This window comes from Dermacentor andersoni, chromosome 3, assembly GCF_023375885.2.
Source record: "Dermacentor andersoni chromosome 3, qqDerAnde1_hic_scaffold, whole genome shotgun sequence".
Classification (NCBI taxonomy): Eukaryota; Metazoa; Arthropoda; class Arachnida; order Ixodida; family Ixodidae; genus Dermacentor; species Dermacentor andersoni.
The window spans coordinates 140740451-140763347 of NC_092816.1; the positions used below are offsets into that span (position 1 = coordinate 140740451).

Sequence of the window (22897 nt, forward strand, 5' to 3'; positions counted from 1 at the left end):
CTAATAAAAACAGGGCCCCTTGATTAACCCCTTTTCTTCTTCTTTACTCTATAACGAGGGTCTTGAATCCGGCAACATTGATGCCTTCAGGTAGCATGTGTGGGTTTATTCACCGGTTACCTTTAAAAAAAAGAGATCGCGTTCTCGTGATACGTGTGGCAGAAAGGATGTTCCACATCCGCGGGCAAGCTTTCTGAGTGTTTGTTGGCGCTGGCTGACACTCCCAGGGTTCTAACAGGAAACATAAATACCCAAAAAAGTGGATGGCGGAACACTGCCGCGGTAGCTCAATTGGTAGAGCCTCGCACGCGTTATGCGAAGGTTCTGGGATCGTTCCCCACCTGCGGCAAGTTGTTCTTTGATCCACTTTAGTTTCCAATAAGTTACCGTTTCTGTATTTCATTTATTAGGCACAAGTTATTTCCGCAATGTTGTGCTTGGTGTCAGTGTTCGTTGGCTTCTTATGTGACTATATATATATATATATATATATATATATATATATATATATATATATATATATATATATATATATATATATATATATATTGCAGCCGAACAGCCGCCACAGTGTGGCTGCACTGAGGAGGATGGACGAAGACGACGTGTGTGCCGGCTTGATAGTCTCCATTTCGGCCTCCGTGAGCTTCCCTGTAAATAAATTGTTAATAGTATTCGGCTTCAGCTTCACGTAACATGAATTTGGTGGAGGTGGACGTTCCCCGTACCCGTCATGGAGCTTCGCAGCGGTCGCAACGGCGATAATGCAACTTCGGCTCCTGCTGGCGGCACTTCATCTACGCAAGCGTCTCCACCTGCAGCCCAGACGTACGTCGCCGTTTCCCCACCTCGGGATCTTGGTGTTTTAAACGGAGTCGGCAGTCCTGATGTTGACGACTGGCTCCGCTTATACGAACGTGTCAGCACCAGTCACAGGTCGGATCCGACTATTATGCTTGCCAACGTACTTTTCTACCTCGACGGAGCTCCATTGGCGTGGTTCCAGACTCACGAAGAGGAGATCTCGAGCTGGGATCTCTTCAAAGCCAAGTTACGCGACCTTTTTGGCAATCCGTTTGGTCGGCAAGTCAATGCCAAGAAAGCCCTTGCGACACGTGTACAGACGTCGACCGAGTCCTACGTGTCGTACATTCTCGACGTCTTGGCCCTTTATGCGAAGGCTGACCCGAACATGACTGAGGACGATGAGGTTAATCACGTCCTCAGAGGCATTGCTGACGACGCCTTCAATTTACGGGTGTTTACGAACGTCACCAGCATCGATACCATCCTCAAGGAGTGCCGCCATCTCGAGCATGCTAAAAGCCGCCGGCTATGCCAGCACATCACGCGACTTGCCAACACAGCTGCTACGCCATCCTGCGACGACCTCTTCCACCAGCCGTCGCGATGTGACAACTTGACCCGCATCATTCGTCGGGAGGTCGAAGCGGCACAACCGGCGGCTCCTTCATTCCCGTTACCTGGTCATTCTCCGGTGACAACCTCCTTGATCCAGGCCGTCGTCGGTCAAGAGTTGTCCGATGTCGGCCTGCAATCCATTCGTTCCGTACGCTCGGAACCTTTGTCTCCACGCACGTCCCCACCGCGCTCTTCTTACTCCTCTTATGGACAGCGCAACCCCTCCGAATGGCGAACCGTGGACGACAAGCCGGTCTGTTTTAACTGCCGACGCATTGGACATGTCGGTCGCCACTGCCACAGCCGCTGGACTTCTCCGATGCGCTATTATCCTGATTACCCCCTCGCCCCTCTAGCGCATCCTTTTCCTTCGCCCCTTCTATGCCCGCTCCATCATCTGACCCTGCGACACCTTTGACACGACCTCGCTACTCCCGCTCACCTTCCCCCTCCCGCCGCCAATCTCGCTCACCCCCGTCACGCCGTGCTCCTTCTCCGACCTACTCGCCGCGCCCCCGACCGGAAAACTAGACAGTGCAGCTTCCGGAGGTGAAGCTGCATTGACGACAGGCACGAAATCTTCGCTTGACCTTACCCACGAACAAGAATCTTTTGGACGATCTCGTCGACAATGTTCGTGTGTGCGCGTTGATTGACACCGGAGCGCATGTGTCCATTATGAGTGCTGCTCTTCGCCGTCGGCTCAAGAAAGTTCTGACGCCTGCCCCGAACCGAGTTGTACAAGTCACCGAAGGAGAGACTGTCGCTATTGTTGGTATGTGTTCTGCCCGACTCACCATTGCTAAGAGACACACCGTCGTTCTCTTCACCGTCATCGAGCACTGCCCTCAGGAACTCATTCTCGGTCTGGATTTTCTTGCCAATCATTCTGCCCTCATTGACTGTTCGGCCGGCTCACTTCGCCTTGACTTGCCTCTTCTTGCCGACCCTGTGGACCCGCCTCCAAGCCATCTGAGCTGCATGGATTTTATTTGCCTTCCGCCTCACTCTGTGACACACGTCGACTTGTCCTCACCAGCTGTACCTGACGGCAATTACGTGGCCGCACCAATTCCGGCCGTTATGCTTACACATGGTGTTACCGTGCCGCACACTGTGCTGAAAATTACTGGCAACCACACCTGCCTTCCACTTGTCAATTTCGCGCTAACCACGCAAGTTCTGCCTCAGGGGATCTCCTTGGCTATAATTAGCGCTTTGCAGGATGATGAGGTCGAGCCATTCACAGTGGAAGATCGTTACAGCTCAGCCCATACCGTGACGTCATCGCACGGTACTGACGTCGACATTAAGAATGTGGTTTCCTCTGACCTTACACCTGCTCAAGCTGAAGCTCTTTGCCGCGTTCTTGAAGGCTATCGCGATATTTTTGACATTGATAATATACCCTTAGGTTAAACGTCCGTCGTGACCCATTGCATAAATACTGGCGACGCGAACCCTATTCTCCGACGTGCATATCGTGTTTCTGCGTCGGAACGAGCTGTTATCCAACAGGAAGTCAAAAAGATGCTTGCAAAGGACATTATCGAGCCTTCCTGTAGTCCCTCGGCATCTCCCGTCGTACTTGTCAAAAAGAAGGATGGAACGTGGCGCTTCTGTGTAGATTATCGCCACCTGAACGAAATCACAAAAAAGGACGTGTACCCTTTGCCACGTATTGGTGACGCTCTAGACTGCCTGTACGGTGCCACCTATTTTTCTTCTATCGGCTTACGGTCGGGCTACTGGCAGATATTCGCCGATGACATGGACCGAGAGAAGACTGCATTTGTTACCCCTGACGGCCTTTATCAGTTCAAGGTGATGCCTTTCGGTCTCTGTAACGCGCCGGCCACCTTCGAACGAATGATGGACTCTTTGCTTCAGGGCTTCAAGTAGTCCACCTGTTTGTGCTATCTGGACGACGTCATCGTTTATTCGCCCACATTCGACACGCATCTAGACCGTCTTTCAGCGATTCTTTACGTCTTCCGCCGCGCCGGTCTGCAGTTGAACTCGTCAAAATGTCATTTCGCTCGCCGCCAAATCGTCGTCCTTGGACACCTCGTAGACGCCAGAGGCGTGCGACCCGATCCGGACAAAATTCGCGCCGTTATGAATTTTCCTGTTCCGAAGTCTACTAAGGACGTTCGTAGTTTCGTAGGGCTGTGCTCTTATTTCCGACGGTTTGTGAAGGATTTTGCGACCATCGCACGTCCCCTTACTGACCTCTTGAAGAAAGACGCCCCTTTTTCTTGGGGTCCTGACCATGCCACATCTTTTTCGCCGCTGACTACTCTCCTTACCACGCCTGCAATTTTGGCCCACTTTGACCCGTCTGCCTCAACGGAAGTTCGAACTGATGCCAGTGGTCACGGCATAGGAGCAGTGTTAGCACAGCGCCAGCGTGGACATGATCGCGTTATAGCCTATGCCAGCCGACTTCTATCACCCGCCGAGCGCAATTATTCAATCACAGAGCCCGAGTGCCTCGCTCTTGTGTGGGCTGTTGCGAAATTTTGTCCATACTTGTACGGACGCCCCATCTGTGTCATCACTGATCACCACGCTCTCTGCTGGCTATCCTCGCTCAAGGACCCCACGGGACGACTCGCTCGCTGGGCGTTACGCCTGCAAGAATATACCTTCCCCGTGGTATATAAAACGGGACGCTTGCAACAGGATGCCGACTGTTTGTCCCGCTACCGCGTCGACGAACCGGCTGATGCGGACGACATCGCTTGCGTTTTCTCTGTGTCCCAGTTGCTTCAAATCGGCAACGAGCAACGGCGCGATCCTTCATTACGAGCCCTCATCGACCGTCTGGAGTCAACTCCTGGCGACGCCTCTCTCCGGATGTTGCTCCTTAAGGAGGGGGCATTATAACGCCGCAAATTCGATCCACATGGTCTTGACCTTCTGCTCGTCATTCCATCGCACCTGCGTTCGACTGTCCTCCAGCAACTTCACGATGCTCCCTTGGCTGGACACTTGGGCGTCTCGCGCACATACGACCGTGTACGCCGTCGATTCATTTGGCCGGGTCTAGCCCGCTCAGTGCGGCGCTACGTCGCCGCTTGTGAGCCCTGTCAGCGCCAGAAGAAGCCCTCCACACCTCCAGCTGGATGTCTCCAGCCGAACGACATCCCACCCGAACCCTTTTTCCGTGTTGGTCTAGACCTTCTTGGACCATTTCCTCTCTCTGGCTCCGGTAATAAATGGGTCGCCGTTGCTACCGATTATGCTACGCGGTACGCAATCACCAGAGCCCTCCCGACAAGTTGCGCTACTGTCGTTGCGGACTTTCTGCTCTATGACATCATTTTAGTGCACGGTGCTCGGCGCCGATTACTCACTGACCGTGGCCGCAGCTTTCTGTCGGCAGTCGTCGAGGACATCCTCCGCTCCTGCTCGACAAAGCACACGTTCAGCACGTCCTACCAACCACAGACCAACGGCCTCACGGAGCGCCTCAACCGGACCATCACCGACATGCTTTCGAAGTACCTTGCGACCGACCACCACGACTGGGATCTTCACTTACCATATATGACTTTGGCGTATAATTCATCGCATCAAGACACCGCCGGCTATTCACCATTCTATCTCCTATATGGCCGAGAACCCGTGTTACCCTTGGACACTTTGCTGCCCTCGGCCACACGTTCAGCCACTGAATACGCCCGCGACGCGATCGCACACGCTGACCACACGCGCCAGCTCGCCCGCACCCGTCTCGAGGCCTCGCAGGAGCACCAGAGATGCCTCTATGATTGCCACCATCGTGACGTGCACTTTTCTCCGGGTTCTATGGTGCTTCTCTGGTCACCCGTTCGACGTGTGGGCCTTTCAGAAAAGCTGCTGTCGCGCTGCACTGGCCCTTACCGTGTGTTACGACAAGTGACCGATGTCACGTATGAAATCATCCTCGCCGATCTCTCAGCGTCATCATCAGCTGCAATTGACATTGTTCACGTGGCAAGACTAAAACCATACCACTCACCTTTCACCGCGGATATGTAGATTAAGCACCGGGACGGTGCTTCTATAGCCGCGGGTGATGCTACGGAACAGCCGCCACAGTGCGGTTGCACTGAGGAGGACGAAGACGACGTGTGTGCCGGCTTGATATAGCGTCGCCATTTTGGCCTCCGTGAGCTTTCCTGTACACAAATTGTAAATAGTATTCGGCTTCAGCTTCACGCAACAGTGTATATATATATATATATATAAGGAAAGGCACAGAAAGCCTCTTCTCATGCACTCTTTTCCTCTTTACCCTTGCCCCCTGTTACCGAGCTTGTGCTTCCACTTCATTACACTCTGCCACACTGCGTTTTTCAAACTCAGCGCGCAACCACAACAGATTTGTCAGTGTACCTTCTTCTTCAGACTAGTCATGACGACGGCAAAATTTTCTTCTCCTGCCCAAGCTTCCGTGCTGGTCCAGAGCGCGAACACGGCAAGTGTTCTCCTCCAGAATGTCTGTGATCACAAACGAACCCTCAAATTTGGCGCATAGTTTCTGGCCCTGTGGCAGACTACCTCGTTCGACCCATAGCTCATCTCTTATCTGGTAGTGCGGCGCGGAACGATGACGACCGTCGTAACGATACCTTTGAACATCCTGGGCTTTCGCGGAACTTTTGGGAGCTTCTTCTCTAATATAGCGGCATGATGACTGTCGCACGACGGGGCGTCCACATCTAATCGGGATATCCATCCAAATCGAGCACGTTAAGTCGGCGCAGCTGGGCATTGACTATTTCATATGGTGATGTCCCAGCTGAGCTCTGTAGGGCAGTGTTCACCCAGTGAGTAGCAGCCTACAGATGTTTGCGCCAGTCTGCTTCTCGCGGCTTCCTATTGCTGAAGTAGGGAGCCGAATGAGCTTGAACTGTGTGAATTAGCTCTCTCCGTCAGGCCGTTTGCTTGCGGATGGTGTGATGAGGCTTAGTGATGCTCAATTCTTGCTTGCCCAGGTAGCATGGAGTTCGGAGCGGCGTAAGGCAGGTGCCTGATCGGATATTATTTTGTAATACCGTATCGTTGAATAAACCGTTATTTAGAGTCTCTAGTGGTTCTGAGATTTGTATTGCTCCGGCTATATGCGACACACACGTTCTTCCACGATCGGCTCAATTTGCTATGAAACTTTATCACCAGGGTCGGCCACGACCCTGACAGTATTACGACGACGCAGTGACGACGTCTGAATGACGAAGAAGACATGGAAGGACGTCGATGGAACGACGAAGGCGTCAGGACGCCAGCGAAACCTTCCGGATTCCATTCAAATCAGTGCATTTTTCTGGATGCTTTCCTTAAGATTCTTACGGAATCTGTATGAATTCTATACAAATACTGCGTGATTTCGACGTGAATTGTATGGAAAATATAAAATTTTTGACGTGCTTACGGAATGTTTTAGTAGGGGACGACGGCGGCCATACCGAAAATGGGATAACGATTCTGAAATGAATGCGATGGTAAAGCGACGACAGCGTCAAGAAAGCGACATGAGGACAATGGGATGACGGTGAGGGTATGACAACGATGTGGTGACGTCGTCGGCGTGACAGCAGCGGTATGACGGATATCAAACGACAAAACTGAAGTATTGCATAAAGAAAACCAGCCAAAAAGACGCACACATGAACTATACATGAAGACAGAAAAGAGGCTTGTTATAAAGGACACTGTGTCACGTGACTATCGCATAATCGGCTTATCACAAGCAACCGTCAGGGAAAAACCAATAAATTCCAAAGGCCGCATGCAACTTCTATCTTCCAAGGGATCTCACACCTATCCCGCCTCTTTCCTGTCTTCCCGTATTTTTCCTGTGTGCGTGTTATTTTGCAGCTTTTTTTTTAATACAATGCACCAACTAGCCCAGCAACGTGTTTTACTAGTAGCGCTGAAGTGACGAATACAGAATGACCGCGATGGCATCGCGCCGATGGTATGACGACGAATGCGTGACGACCATTGTATGACGCCGAGGCAATGACGATAACGGCCCGGTGGTGGCGACTTTGGCCTTGGGCTGCAAAGCCCGAGAGTGCGGAATAAAATCCCGGCTGCAGCGACGGCATTTGGATGCTGGCGAAAGGCAAGAATGCCCGTGTAGCGTGCATTGGGTGCACATTAAAGAACACTATGTGGTCAAAATTTTTCCAGAGCCCCCACAACGGCGTGCCTCTGTTCATACCGTGATTTTGGCACGTAAAGCCCCATCATGACAACAACGGCATGATGACAATGGCATGACAAGTTAAGAGAACAACTTATGGACCACGCAAAGAGCGACGAAACCAGAAATCCTAGGTGTAACGTTAAGAGACAGGAAGAGAGCAAACGGGGGTAACCGATATTCTACTTGACTGGAGAAAATGATGGAGCTGGGCAGTCTTTGTAATGCGCAGGGTAGATAACCGGTGATCTAATACAGTAACAGAAAAGGTGCCAAAGGGAAGCGCAATCGAGGACGGCAGAAACTAGGTGGCATGGTGAAATTAGGAGATTTGCAGACGCAAGTTGGAATCAGCTAGAGCAAAACAGGGGTAAATGGAGATCGCAGGGAGCGGCCTTCGTTCTGCAGAGGACATAAAAACAGGCTGATTATGTTGACGATGCTGATGATGAATGACATGAAAATGGCAGTATAATCACGACTACATGGCGACAATGGAATAAAGAAGGTGGTATGACGACGACGGCATGACGAAAATGAGGTAACGATCCTGAATTGATGACGCTACAGCGACAGCTCGATCATGACGGCGTGAATGAATGTATGACGACGACGGCATGACGAGTGACGGAGCAGGAAGAACAACGAAGAAACGACCATGACGGCATTACGACGACGGTATGACAACGAATGAATGACGACAGTATGACTACTTCGCCAGGATGACGGCGGGCAGCCTTAAAGAATTTTCTGAATTAAAAGCGGCTTAAAGAGGCTGGCTAGATAGATAGATAGATAGATAGATAGATAGATAGATAGATAGATAGATAGATAGATAGATAGATAGATAGATAGATAGATAGATAGATAGATAGATAGATAGATAGATAGATGGATAGATAGATAGATAGATAGATACGTGGACACAAAGTAGCTGAAGTAGAATAAGAGCGTGTACTTCGTTAATACGCGCGTGCCAGCGTGCTTACGGCGTTTCGCAGTAAGACAAAGGCGCTATCCGCCTACAAGTTCAACCCAAGTGCTTGCACAAAACATTACGAGTCTTCGGCGAAGCTCTGGGCTTCGCCAGTTGTACTGGTACAAAATCAAGACGGTGGTGTGCGTTGCACAGCTATAGTTGTTATGGACTCACTCCCCTAGTCGTTTTGATGTCCGGCGCTGTCTGTCACAGAAATCCCAAGGTGCTTTGCGAGTTTACATATAAAGAGCAGGCGCCCTACAATGGTATTAGGACCGGATCAACCATGCCTTATGTATTGATGCCTTGTATTTTGCGCCCGTGATGTGATTTGTAAAGTGTTAATGCATTAAAACGAATTTCAAACTCATTCAAGCATAAGAGCTGCAAGGAGACGAGGGGTGTGACCGATGTCCGTGCAATGTACGCTAAAACGCGCATTAAGTGAGTCAATGTTAACAGAACATTTATTGGTACGTGACGCAGGACGACAGAGAGAGGACCGTGGTGCCGTGTGACAAGTGGAATTACGACATCAAGGACTGGCACGACAGTGTCATAAGCCGATTCGACCTCGTGTGCGGACGGGCGTACCTCGTGGACCTGACATTAGTATTACCATCGTTGGCTTACGCGCTGCTCTCACCGGTTGCAGGATTCGCATCCGACCGTATAGGTCGCAAGCCAGTGAATCGGGCGTGTGGTTGTCTACTGTTCTTCACCGCGGTCGGCAGCAGCGTCGCCATGAACTACGCATTTTTCTTGATCAACCGCCTCCTGGTGATAGCGTCCGGCAGCGCTGCCTACCTGACGATATTCATCCTCCTGTACGAGGTGACAGGACAAGAACAACGCTGGCTATACGCGCTGGTTAACACGGCCGTGGCGGGTGCTCTGGTTCCTCCCTTCATGCACCTGCTGGCCCAGGCGGAACCAAGTTGGATGACCTCCCACGCGGTTCTCATCCTTCCTATCGGCATCTACTCGGCCTGGTGCTTTCTTCTGGACGAGTCGCCCGCTTGGCTCCTCGCCACTTGGAGGGTACGCGAGGCCGAGGTTGCCGTCTTGTCAGCCGCGAAACTCAACGACATGAGCGAGGAGAAGGCCATAAAGGGCTTACATCATCTTCTAGCCGAGCTCACGAGGCTGAAGCCCGCAGAGGGGTCGGTGGTCACAGTGTCCGCGGCTGAAGGTATCCTCGAGACCGTCAAGCTGCGACGACGCGCCGTGGCCGCATTTATCTCGAGGTTCACGGTGAGTGGCATCTACTTTGGCCTCACCATCAGCGACAAGGCATCCGGGAACATCTGGCAGCTGGTGCACGTTGTCCTGACGAGTGCTTGCTATGTGTTTGTGATCCGGGTGACGAACAAGTGGGGCGTGCGCGACGCACTGTCTATGTTGCTAGCCGCCACTTGCGCCTTCACCCTCGTGAAGGCCATGATGGTGTACGGTGGGCTAGACCTTGCAGCTGCCTGCGTGCACGCAGTGATGAAGGTTGTGGTGAGCTGCACTATGAGTGTGGTCATGTGCTACGCGGGAGACACTTTCCCCACTAGGATTCGGAGCGCCGGGGTGAGCCTGTCGGTGTTCGCAAGTGGTATCGGGTCTTTGGTGGGAATTTCTATCACAAAGGTGCGCATTGTGCAGCAAGATTTTTTCTTCGATGCCTTCTACACCATGATGACGCTGTTAAGCATTGCGGTAGTGCAGTGGCTGCCTGAAGTGTTTATTAAGAAGTACGAGAGCGAGGTGCAATCCTTGGACATCAAGAATGCGGAGGAGCGTAAGCTCGCTATGCAGGCGTCGCTGTCTAGCCGAGAGACTAAAAGATCAAAGACGGCTCATCATGTTAAGGAGAGCATGGGAGTTGCGCCATAATAATGGTCTCCTGAACATCAGATACTGCACTGTACGTAAAAACGGATTGCAAGTGTTTTACTCCTCGCCCTTCTAAGAAAACTTTGGATAGATTCGGACACAGCTTTTGCTGGCACGCAGCACGAGAAGTGTCATCCAACATCACACTGCTCAACGAACTATAACCGCTGTGAAGCTCGTGCTGTTCAGCTGACGCTGCAAGGATAAATGCAGAAAGTTCGGATGTGCTATATTCTTTATTGTAACTAATTTCTTGCTTTGCTAGGATGATATTGCACTGTTAGAAAGCTCAGAATTAAGAAAAATAGATGTGCTGAATATTATGTGCACGTGGCCTTAGCAACCAAAAATAATAAGTAAAAACCTAGCCTCTAGATTGTCTGTGTATTTCGTTGGCTTATTTTGAGCCATCTTCTGTTCCGATAGTGAGGAAAGCAACAAGCAATAGTCCTTAATTGACTGGTTCTGATAATACCGCTAAAAGAATCATTGCGGTAGGGTTAGGATATAGATTTTGCCTGATCGCGTATTGTGCCATATAATCGTTAACTACACGAGCTTCGTGGAATACGACAGCGCGTCGTCATTGTCACTTCAATATGACAGGTATTCACTACGAATGGTGGACAAAGAACGGCACCCAGTACTGTACATTGCTGGTAACACTGGCCCTGGCGTTAGACTATCGTGCTGGTGAAAATTCGCCAGGCCACCAGCTGCCAGAACGATGACAGTTTCACTGCGTGTCACAGCCTCGATGCTGGAACTTGCATTCAAACGCTCAGTCTTGCAAAAGGCCAGTGCTTGCCCACACGGCTCTTGCAGTCGAAGAATCTAACCGCCGTATTCACAAACGCACCTCGACTCGACCCTCCATTCGAAATGCTCCATGAGGGCGGTTTTTCGTTTAACAAATCGCCCTCCACTCAAAACGCTCCTCGAGTGAAGGGAAGTTCGAGGATTTTACTCAAGAATCTGAAAGTAGCCCCGCAGCTACCTGAATCGCTCCTCGAGTGAACTTAGTGCGTAAACATGGTTGCTATGTGATCTGTTGCTCGCCTCGTCATTTTTTTTCGATGGATGCCAGTTACTTCCGTATGCTCCGTATCTCCGAACTCCGTATGCTCTGTATGCTCCGTGCTCCGAACGATGGTCCGTATTTTCAAAGGCTTCGTTTTAAGGGCCGGTGCAATCCTCTGGAGCGCTTCGGCAACGGAATCAATCCACTGCGGCACCGAGACAGATCGGCCGTCGTGCCAAAAAGACTGCGAGCTAGTGCAGTGACTCGTCTTTCTCCGTGCATGAGCCAGTTGCATACGGGTATTCTTCGTGCCAGTGTTCCAAAACTACTACTGGGGCCAGTGCATTCACGTGTTTCTGGCGGCTGATCGTGCAAAGCCGCATCAGTTCAAGCACGGCGCGAAACACAACTGCGGCGGACTTAGAACCTATGAAAACAACTATGAAAATTCCTGTCATTAGTGCGTGTATTGCTTGTGCAAGCGCCGGCAGTCGCCCCGTCCGCGCGGTTTGCACTAGGGAAGATCGCCACTGACTACGCTAATCCAAGGACGGCGAAGCAGACCGCAGCAAGGCGATCGTCTGTATAAACGAGGAGGTGCGATCACTTTTTTCAATTGTCTTCAGTTTCATGCAGCTAGTTGCGCTAGGGAAAGAAATGTACTGTAATATTGCGTAGACCTTTTGCAGTGGGTGGAACGTAAAGTCATAAGCAATGATTACGTGAGCCTTGCTTCAAAATATTCAGTTTAATCAGCTTATCATGCCTATGAACATGCGAGCCCAACGAGAAAGTGACAAACCATGAAACGGCATTCAGAATTTAACCGGCCGGTATACACGGGTGAATGGAATGTCTTATTTGAATAAAAAACACAGAACAACAATTCAATAGAGTATAGTTTTTGTAGATCACATTATGTTTATTGTGATAAAAAACACTGTAGCAGTGCAGTGACAGCTCCTAATAGAGACAGCGCTAGCAAGTGGTAGCCGATATATCTCGCATATCTTTGTTGGGAACATTCCAGCTCTCTAGAGGTTTCATTATATAAGTGTTAGATCGCCTTATGTCGGTCTGACTGCGCAAGTGACGGAGCAGCTAAAAATCTTTGTTTAAAAATGTAACTAAACACAGCTCGAGCTCATTATTGTAAAAAAATGGCATTGTAGAATGTAATCCGTGTGAAAAGTAAACTAAAGAAAACGAATACAGTACATAAGCTTCTTTTCATGGACCTTAACATCATTGTATGTTTATCACCAACCCCCTGTCTTATGCAGGAACCTGGCTGCAAACACAAGCACGAGGAGCAACTGCCTTTCCAAGTGTGCTGTGTGTGACGCGCTTGCATTGATGTGCATGTGGAGAGCTCCGGATAGTGTGTTTTGTTGCACTACAGTAGTTGTCACACTTTTCTGGCTAAGACGTCTATCTTATCGCATCTGACATCCTATTAGCTCAACCATCACCGCTGAAAGCAGTTTGACTGCTTGCGTTTGTTTTCATAGACACGTTGTAGTGGAAGTCATTGTATTTCTCATCGACCAGGCGTGGTTGCTTAGTGGCTATGGTGTTAGGCTGCTGAGCACGAGGGCGCGGGATCGAATCCCGGCCACGGCGGCCGGATTTCGATGGCGGCGAAATGTGAAAACACTCGTGTACTTATAGGTGCACGTTAAAGATCCCCAGGTGGTCCGAATTTCCCCACTACGGCGTGCCTCATAATCAGAAAGTGGTTTTGGCACGTAAAACCCCATAACTAAATTTTTCATCAAGGCTTTTTTTTCAACCATATTTCTGTATCCCTTATGTATGTATCCCTTATAATTTCTCGTCAATCCAAGTGCCAATTTTTTTCTAAAACAATAAATTAGCATTATGCTCGTCTTCTTGTACTTTGATAGTACGAAAATACAGCATGTACTCTGATCCTACAAACAGAAGCACTGCTCACAAATATATTTTTGAATAAAACACCATCTGTATTCTCGACAGTAGCTTGTCTGGTGTAGGCGCCCGACGGCGTGTAATGGCAAATCATTGCAGAGTATATGGTGTTTCTGCTCTAATTCTAGCTTCACGAATCACGAGGGCTGGAACAGTGCATTTCTTCCATTGGATACGAATGACGACAGCTGGCTTCCATGGGACTTGCAGAACTTCAGCAATTGACCGAGGAACAAAACCCAGGGTAGCAGCGTGTTTTGTGGTATCCCAACACAGGCCAAATGGTGATGCAGACTGTCACAATCACGATGCTGAAAAATACAGTGTAGAGTGCATCACTACCATTACTTCAGACAAGCTGAGATCAACCATCAAAATTATTACCTATTTCTTAATGTACACTTGTTCATGCTAAAGTAGCTTCAGCATAACACTAATATAGCAAATAATAAGCAAATATTAACTCACATGACGACCACATAATATTAACCAACGACTTGAAAGCTGTGTCTAACTGGCGCGCCTACTGGCACATGACCATCGATACTAAGAAATCTGCTGTTCGTTCAATCACCAGAAGAAAAAAAGGAACTTGGGCTTTATGTATACTGTTAACAACGTGCCACTAATACGAGTTCATGAACACAAGTACCTCGGATTAACGTTAACACAGGACTTCAGATGGAACTCCCATATAACGTTACAGCGACTGCAATGAAACGCCTTTTCTTTCTTGGAAGACACCTCCGACTAGCACCACCCGATACAAAACTTCTGGCTTACAAAACTTTCGACAGGTCGGTCCTTGAGTACGCACATGTTATCTGGTCCCCATACACTAAATAACTATTAAAAATACTAGAAGGTGCACAAAGGAAAGCTCTACGGTATATATACAATAAACATAAATTAACAGACTCGCCCACCGAACTACTTAACAAAGCCGCAATTCTAACAGTACAAAACCGAGCTGTACAAGCCCGCTCGATCCCTATGTACCAGCTCATACACAACGAGCTTAATATTAACCTCTAGATGCATCTCCAGAAATGAAACAAGGCCAACGCGACATAAAAACACACACTCAATGAGCATTCTTTTCATACAGATTGCTTTAAGAATGCATTCTTTCCTTTAGCGATAAGAGAGTGGAATAAACTGAGTGAATCCATTAGTAACATCTCCTCATTAGATACATTTGCTAATTCAGTGGAAAAGCATCTCCTTGCCTTACAGCTCTGATTTACATACTCAGGTTTGTTACCGATCTTCATAGCCTAACACTTTAATCTATGAGTGTTCTTTTTGTATGATGCATTATACGCATGAGTGCATCCTGTTTTTAATGCTCATTAGGTATTTTATATCACATGTGCGTTCAGGTGTGCTTTCTTGTTTGGTGTCTTCTTTTCTCAGATTCTTCTTCGTTATCGTATATTGTACCCCAATATTGTATTTGTGATGAAGTACTTAATTCTTTTGTTTAGCGAAGCCAAAACCTTTGCAGCAACCCACTTATGATTATATAATATATTTATATTCTTTGTTCGCAAATACTACCATATGTACTTGCCCTTCCTGTTATAATCCCTTGAGGGACTGACAGTATGTGAAATAAATAAATAAATAAATAAATAAATAAATAAATAATACTAGAGTGCTCACAACAAATGCAACGAAATCCCTGCATCACAAATTGTGGGCAGTAAAAAGCGCACGTCGCAATCGCAACACATCATGGGCAACTGATGACTTAGCACATCATAATCATTATTATTTGCTCACCGAAACAAGTTTATATGACAGTTAAAGAGGAATAAAATATGAATGATTTCATTATGATATAGTTGTTTCATGGTTATTCGAAATAATACGGTGTCCATTTCGCCATTTTGTCAATGTGGAGGGACGTAACAACAATATTATTAAAAAGTTTATGAAAATAAGCGCAGACTAATTATCGGGTAGGTTAGTCAAGTACTTCTTGAGCACCTAACTTCTTTCAGGGAAGCAAAATGGTGCGATTCCAACAGGCAGTCACCGTATCTATTGGTGCTTTTAGGTCTGCCACAAGCCTTACTGTGCAACACAGGCGTTTTTTCATCGACTGGTCTTTGCAAGGTTCACATCCTGCTCCAGAATGCCAAAAATGTTATGTATACAGGGCGTTTGCGCGATAAGTAAATTAATTGTGCCTAGGCAAAGGAAATGACATAACACAACTAAACAAATGTGGCCATTGCGCGAACTTGAAAGCAAAGTTTATGGAACTTACGTCAGATGCTACCACATACCACAATGAAAAAGTTAAGTAAAAAAAAAAACAATGCTGCTGATGAGCTACTGACAAGAGAATTTTGAGAAGCTCAAAGCATCGTGTAGCTTTTATGTGAAGTAAGAAAGCGCTGGAAATGCAGGGACCAGTGCTGGTGCATTGACCATATATGCGACAATTTGAACAAACCGACTAACCATCACGGCTTCTAAAACAAAGTACAGGACTCAAAAACACCTTTCTTCAACCTGTCGGTGCTGCGCACTCAACCATTTGCATTCTGCCATATGTATACTATGATTGCTTTTCCTCTGCTAAAAGGTTTCATACGCGATACTGGAATGATTGTTCGACATAGGCGCCGACGGGTACATTCTGCATCTTTGTTTAAAAAAGCAGAACCAATAACAGACTGCTGTGCCAAATCTCCCACAAGCTCCGTATTAAAAAAATAGTTTTGCGCAAGCTAATGCTGCCTCGAAAAAATCTCAGTGTACTTTCACTCATTAAAGAAGGATGACTAGCCAAGCTGCGTATGTGGGCCCCTTAATGGCTAAATTCACCTCCGCCGTGTGTCGGCCCAGCATTGCACTATCTTCAGTATCAGCCCACGTAGGGGAGTGCTTAACGCCTGCTTTACCTCCGCCGCAGGTCGGCCCGGCATTGCACTAACTTCGGAGTCGGCCCACGTGTGGGGAGTGCTTAATGCCCACTTCACCTCAGCCACGGGTCGGCCTGACATTGCATTATCTTCGGGATAGGCCCACGTATGGGCAGTGCTTAACGCCTGCTTCATCTCCGGCGCGGGTCGGGCCGGTATTGTACTTTCTTCGGCATCGGCCCACGTAGGGGGGGGGGGGGGGGGGTGCTTAACGCCTGCTTTACCTCCAGCATAGGTCGGTGTGGCATTGCCCTATCTTCGGAATCGGTCCCCGTATGGGGAATGCTTAACGCCTGCTTCACCTCCGCCACGCGTCGGCCCGGCATTGCAATATGTTCGGGATTGGTCCACTTATGGCGAGTGATTGACGCCTGCTTCACCTCCGCCGCAGGTCGCCTCGGCATTGCACTATCTTCGGGATCGGCCCACGTATGGGGAATGCTTCACGCCTGCTTCATCTCCGCCGTGGGTCGGGCCGGTAATGCACTAGCTTCGGTATCGGCCCACGTATGGGGGGGGGGGGGGGGGGCGTGCTTAACGCCTGCTTCACCTCCGCCATGGGTCAGCGCGGCACTGCCCTATCTTCGGGATGGGTCCACGTAAGGAGAGTGCTTAACATCTGCTTCGCTTCCGCCGCGGGTAGGCCCGCATTGCACTATCTTCGGGATTGGCCCACGTATGGGGATTACTTAACGCCTGCTTCACATCCGCGCGGATCGGCCCGCAATCGTATTATCGTCAGGACCGGTCCACGTATGGGGAGTGCTTAACGCCTGCTTTACCTCCGCCGCGGGTACGGTCGGTATTGCACTATCTCCGGGATCGGCCCGCGTATGGGGTGTGCTTAACGCCTGCTTCACGTTCACGGCGGATTCATGGTTTTTTGCTTACAACGACACGAAAATTTCATTGGACGGTAGATGTATACAGCTTCGCTGTAATATGCTTGAGGTGCTAATGCCTGCAGCATGAACAGCTGAAGTCAGTCATACTTGAGCACATCGGAAACGTTTTATCGATAGCGCCGCAGCAACCTCACGAAAACCGAATCAACATTATGCGGTTCGATGCAAAAATAGCTCACTCACCCATATTTACAGTCCTGTTGTTGCTTTCAGCGAACTTTCAGCACCACTCTGTCTTGAAAGAAAACAAAGCTCGAAGCTGCCCATCGGTCGTTCCATTTGTGGCCTCCTTCGAAGTCAACCCGGCTCGGTCACCATGCACACGGACACAGTCACCCACAATAACCGTAGGTAATTAACAAGTAATGGCCCCAATGTTGTCCTTGGTGTCAGTGTTTATTGGCTTCTTGTGATATGGCTAATAAAAATCGGGCCTCTCGGTTAACCCCTTTCTTGTCATTATTACACAATGAGGGTCTCGAATACGGCATCATTGATGCTTTCAGGTAGCATGCGTGGATTTATTGACCAGTTGCCTTCACCCAAAAACATTACGTTCTCGTGACGTCTAAGGCAGAAAGGATGTTTCACATCCGCCGCCAAGGTCTGTGAGTGGTCCCGCTGGACAACACTCACAGGGTTCTACTAGGCAACAAATATTCAAGAAAGTGGGTGGGGAAACGCATCCGCGGTAGCTCAATTGGTAGGGCATCGCACGCGAAATGCGAAGGTTGTGGGATCGTTCCCCACCTCCTGCAGGTTGTTTTTTTCAACTTCTTTCATTCCCATTAATTTATCGTTTCTTGATTTCATTTATTAAGCACAAATAATTTCCCCTACGTTGTCCTTGATGTCAGTGTTTTTTGGCTTCTTATATGCCTAATAAAAATCGGGGCCCCCGCTTGACACCCTTTCTTCTCGTTACCCTTTCTGCAGGCATTCCACGGCTGCATTTTGAACTTGGAGGAGTACTGACAGAAATATTGCGGCCCGTTTTTATTATATTATTTTATTAGTAGTGTAAGGAAGTTTATTGAGCGAGTCCAACAAACGGGCGGTAGCTCGGAACAGTGAGCACGGAGAACAAGATGGTGGTGTTCGAGCGCCGGTCTCGTGCCCTCCGCTCTTGATGATGATCGGTATGTCATTCTCTTCCTTTCTTCATTACAATTGCCCCCGTCGAGAAAGGTGAAGCCAGCCTGGCGATCTAACAGGTGGGTACAAGAGGGTCGAAGTACGGCTTGAGGCGGTCTACGTGAACAACATCACGTCCACGTCGACGACGGTCGCCTTGCAGCGTAAGAGGCTCAATGAAATAGTTTACAGGGGAAGTACGCTCGACGATGCGGTAGGGACCATGATAATTCGGGAGCAGTTTGGACGACAAGCCAGGGGCGCAGCGTGGTACAAGCAGCCACACAATTGCTCCAGGAACGAATGTTGCGGCCGGAGAGTGATCATCATCGCGGGCGTTTTTCTGGCGTTGTTGGTCGGCTGTAGTAAAGCGCTTAGCTAGTTGTCGGCAATCTTCAGCGTAACGGGCCGCTGCTGACACGGGCGTGCACTCTGAGGTATCTGGTGCGTATGGCAGCAACGTGTCGATAGTGTGCGTCGGCTGGCGACCGTACAAAAGGAAGAAGGGGGAAAACCCGGTTGTGACTTGCATAGCGGTGTTATACGCGTATGTCGCAAATGGAAGAACCAGGTCCCAGTTTGATTGATCAGATGCAACATGTGTCGCAAGCATGTCGCCCAGAGTCCGATTAAACCGCTCAGTGAGACCGTTCGTCTGATGGTGGTAGGCAGTACACGTCCGATGTACAATGTTGCACTGGTTGAGAAGTGCTTGAATTGCATCAGAGATAAATACGCGGCCACGGTCACTGAGGAGTTCGCGAGGAGGACCATGCCGAAGCACAAAACGCTTGAGGATGAAAGAGGCGACGTCCTGTGCTGTCGCCGTGGGAAGAGCAGCGGTTTCGGCGTATCGTGTAAGGTGGTCGACAGCAATGATAGCCCATCGGTTTCCGGCCGTGGTCAAAGGTAAAGGTCCATAAAGGTCAATTCCAACGCGGTCGAATGGGCGTCCTGGGCATGGAAGGGGCTGCAATGAACCTGCGGCAGGATGCGGTGGTTTTTTTCGTCGCTGACACTCGTGGCAGCCGCGAATGAACTTGCGGACAAAGCGAAACATTCCGCGCCAGTAGTACCTTTTCCGTAAGCGTTCATAGGTCTTGAAGACACCACCGTGAGCACACTGCGGGTCGGAGTGAAAGAAAGCGCAGATTGTAGAGCGAAGCGTTCGAGGGATAACTAGGAGCCACTTCCTACCATCTGGCGAGTAGTTGCGCCGGTACAAGAGGCCATCACGGATGCTGAAGTGCGAAGCTTGGCGTCGCAGTGTTCGAGTGGTCGAAAGAGTGGGTGCCCCGGATAAAAAGTCAAGAAGCGAAGCGATCCAGGCATCGTGGCGCTGTGCAGAGGAGACGGTGGCGACGTCAAGAGCTGACAATGGATGGTCTATAGTGGATATGGACGCAGTTTCGGTGGATAGTGGTGACCGCGACAGTGCATCAGCATCGGCATGCTTGCGTAAGGAACGATATATAACGCGGATGTCAAACTCTTGAAGTCGAAGAGCCCAGCGGGCAAGGCGACCTGACGGATCCTTCAACGAAGACAACCAACATAGTGCATGATGGTCCGTAACTACATCAAACGTGCGGCCATATAAGTAAGGGCGGAACTTGACAAGCGCCCAGACTATTGCCAAGCATTCTTTCTCGGTGACGCTATAGTTTGATTCAGCCTTGGTGAGCGTTCTGCTGGCGTATGCGACGACATACTCTGCGAACCCAGGCTTTCGTTGCGCGAGAACAGCACCGAGGCCGACACCGCTGGCGTCTGTGTGCACCTCAGTTGCGGCCGTAGGATCGTAGTGGCGCAGTATAGGTGGTGACGTCAGGAGACGGCGAAGGGTGGAGAAGGCTTGGTCACACTCAGAAGACCATGACGAGATATTGGAGGCGCTGCTTAGTAGTTGGGTCAAAGGCGCAATTATAGAGGCGAAGTTGCGCACAAACCGACGAAAGTAGGAACATAACCCTATGAAGCTTCGTAACTGCTTTAGAGTCGTCGGTTTGGGGAAGTCAGTCACGGCACGTAATTTAGCTGGGTCCGGAAGCACACCATCCTTTGATACAACGTGACCAAGAATTGTAAGTTTTCGCGCAGCAAAACGGCACTTCTTGAGATTTAGTTGCAGCTGAGCGGTTTTCAGACACGTCAGGACATGGTTGAGGCGTTCGAGATGGGTTGCGAAATCTGGCGCAAAGACAACAATGTCGTCGAGATAGCAGAGACACATGTGCCACTTCAAACCCCGCAGAACCGAGTCCATCATGCGTTCGAAGGTGGCAGGCGCATTGCAGAGGCCGAAGGGCATGACATTGAATTCATATAGACCGTCAGGCGTGACGAAGGCTGTCTTTGAACGGTCGGCCTCTGCTAAAGGCACCTGCCAATACCCGGAACGCAAATCGAACGACGAAAAAAACTCGGCACCTTGTAGGCAATCAAGGGCATCGTCAATTCTGGGTAAAGGGTACACGTCTTTTCGAGTGACCTTGTTTAGGCGCCGGTGATCAACGCAGAAGCGAATCGATCCATCCTTTTTTTTTAACGAGAACCACAGGGGATGCCCACGGGCTTTGTGAAGGGCGAATAACGTCGCGTTTAAGCATATCGTCAACCTGGTCGGTAATAACTTGACGTTCCGCGGTGGAGACGCGGTAAGGGCGTTGTCGCACTGGCGAGTTGGAGCCGGTGTCGATGTTGTGAACAATGGTAGAAGTTCGGCCAAGGGCACGTTGGGCAACATCGAAGGAGTCGCGGAACTGGTAGAGCAGCTGGAGAAGAGCAGAGCGTTCAAATGGGGACAGTCCGTCTGCGATCGACGAATCAAATAGGTCAGCAGCTGGAACATCAGAAGGGGTAAGAGCACTGATGACGTCGAGGTCGCGTCGAGCTGAATCTTGCTGCACGGAAAAAATTTGGCCGATATCAATGGTTTGCACGCATCCAAGGGATTCACCTTTAAGCAGTCTGATGGGATATTGAAGAGGATTTGTGAGGCAGAGAGCGCTTGTTCCATTCGAAATAGAGAGGGTCGAATAAGGCAAAAGAAGTGGCTTCCGATTTAGAAGAAGGCGTGATGGTTCAAAGAATGCAGCTTCATCACATATGCTGTTGCAGAATACGGGGAGCAAAACAGCTGCTGTCGGCGGAATTTCTGTGTCTTCTGTGACGACTATTTTGTGTGCGGCTTGATGAGCGGGGTAGTAGGACTGGTCACACAAGGGGAAGAGCTCAAGTTCAGATCTGGCACAATCAAAAACGGCGTGATTATACGATAGAAAGTCCCAGCCAAGTATAATGTCGTGCGAGCAAGAGGAAAGGACGATAAGCTCGACAATGTAGTGCTCTTTAGCTATAATAAGTCGAGCAGTGCAGGCAGCTATAGGCCGAACAGGGTCTCCATTCGCTGTACGTAAGGGCATCATCTCAAGAGGCGTGGTCACCTTCCGAAGCTTGCGGCAAAGTGTGGCGTCTATAACAGAAACGGCAGCACCGGTATCGACAAGAGCATATGCACGGATGCCTTCTACGAAAACTTCGACAATATTCGACGGCAAAGTTCGAGGACTTGAGCATTTCGACAGCGCAGTTCTTGCCTCACAAACTGCGGAGGCTAGTTTCCCTCATTTTCAGGGGCTGGTCGACGACGCATGGGCGACAAGGAGCGGCGACGGGGTGAAGGTGAGCGACGAGACGTGGGTTGCGGATTGTCACGTGAAGACGTGCTTGTTTGGGGACCCGGACCTTCATAACGAGAGCGGGGACGATCTATATAGTTCGGTGAACGGGCGTCTGAGTATCCTGGCGCGCGACGGCGGCAGAATCGGGCGATATGACCAGGGCCACCGCATGCAAAACAGATCGGCCGGTTGTCGCGCGTTCGCCAGGGATTTGCAGGGATGGGAGCAGACCATGTCACGGACGGCTGAATCGGGGCTGCAGCATACGACACACCATGGGGTGGTGAGGGCTGTTGAAGCTGCTGCCGCTTTACTACCTCAGCGTAACTAAGAGGCGCGGCGACAGGTTGCTGCTGAATGGGCACCGGCATGGCCTCGGAAATCTGCTCTTGAATGACGTGTCGAAGCACGGGAGCCAACGGGATTGGTCGCTGCAGTTGCTGCTGTTGTGGGAGCTCCTGACGCTGAGCAAACGGCAGGAGAGACAACTGACGGGCCACCTCCTCACGCACAAATTCTTTCATTTGTGCGATAAGGTATGACTGGTCAGGCATGATGTCCAGTGCAGCGAGCGGTTGATTGTACGTCTGAGATGAACGTCGGGTGAGAGCCCGCTGCCTTCTCAACTCGTCATAGCTGTGGTAAAGAGTTACAACTTCAGACACAGTGCCAGGAAACTTCGCAAGAAGCATCTGAAAGACATCGTCGTCGACGCCCTTCATAATGTGCTGTATTTTGGCACTTTCGCTCATTGAGGCATCGGCGCGCCTGCAGAGATGTCCTCATC

General features: G+C 49.7%; 1 protein-coding gene across 1 annotated transcript in view; it reads left to right on the forward strand.

Moving 5' to 3' along the window:
* Window positions 1-10839, forward strand: part of LOC126525009 (organic cation transporter protein-like) — a 38317-nt gene extending 27478 nt beyond the window's left edge. Inside the window, exon 2 of the mRNA XM_050173070.2 lies at window positions 9087-10839. Within this exon, the coding sequence (XP_050029027.2) occupies window positions 9087-10481 (1395 nt within the window). The 3' untranslated portion in view covers window positions 10482-10839. The remainder of the gene's footprint in view (window positions 1-9086) is intronic.
* The last annotated feature ends 12058 nt before the right edge of the window (window positions 10840-22897 follow it).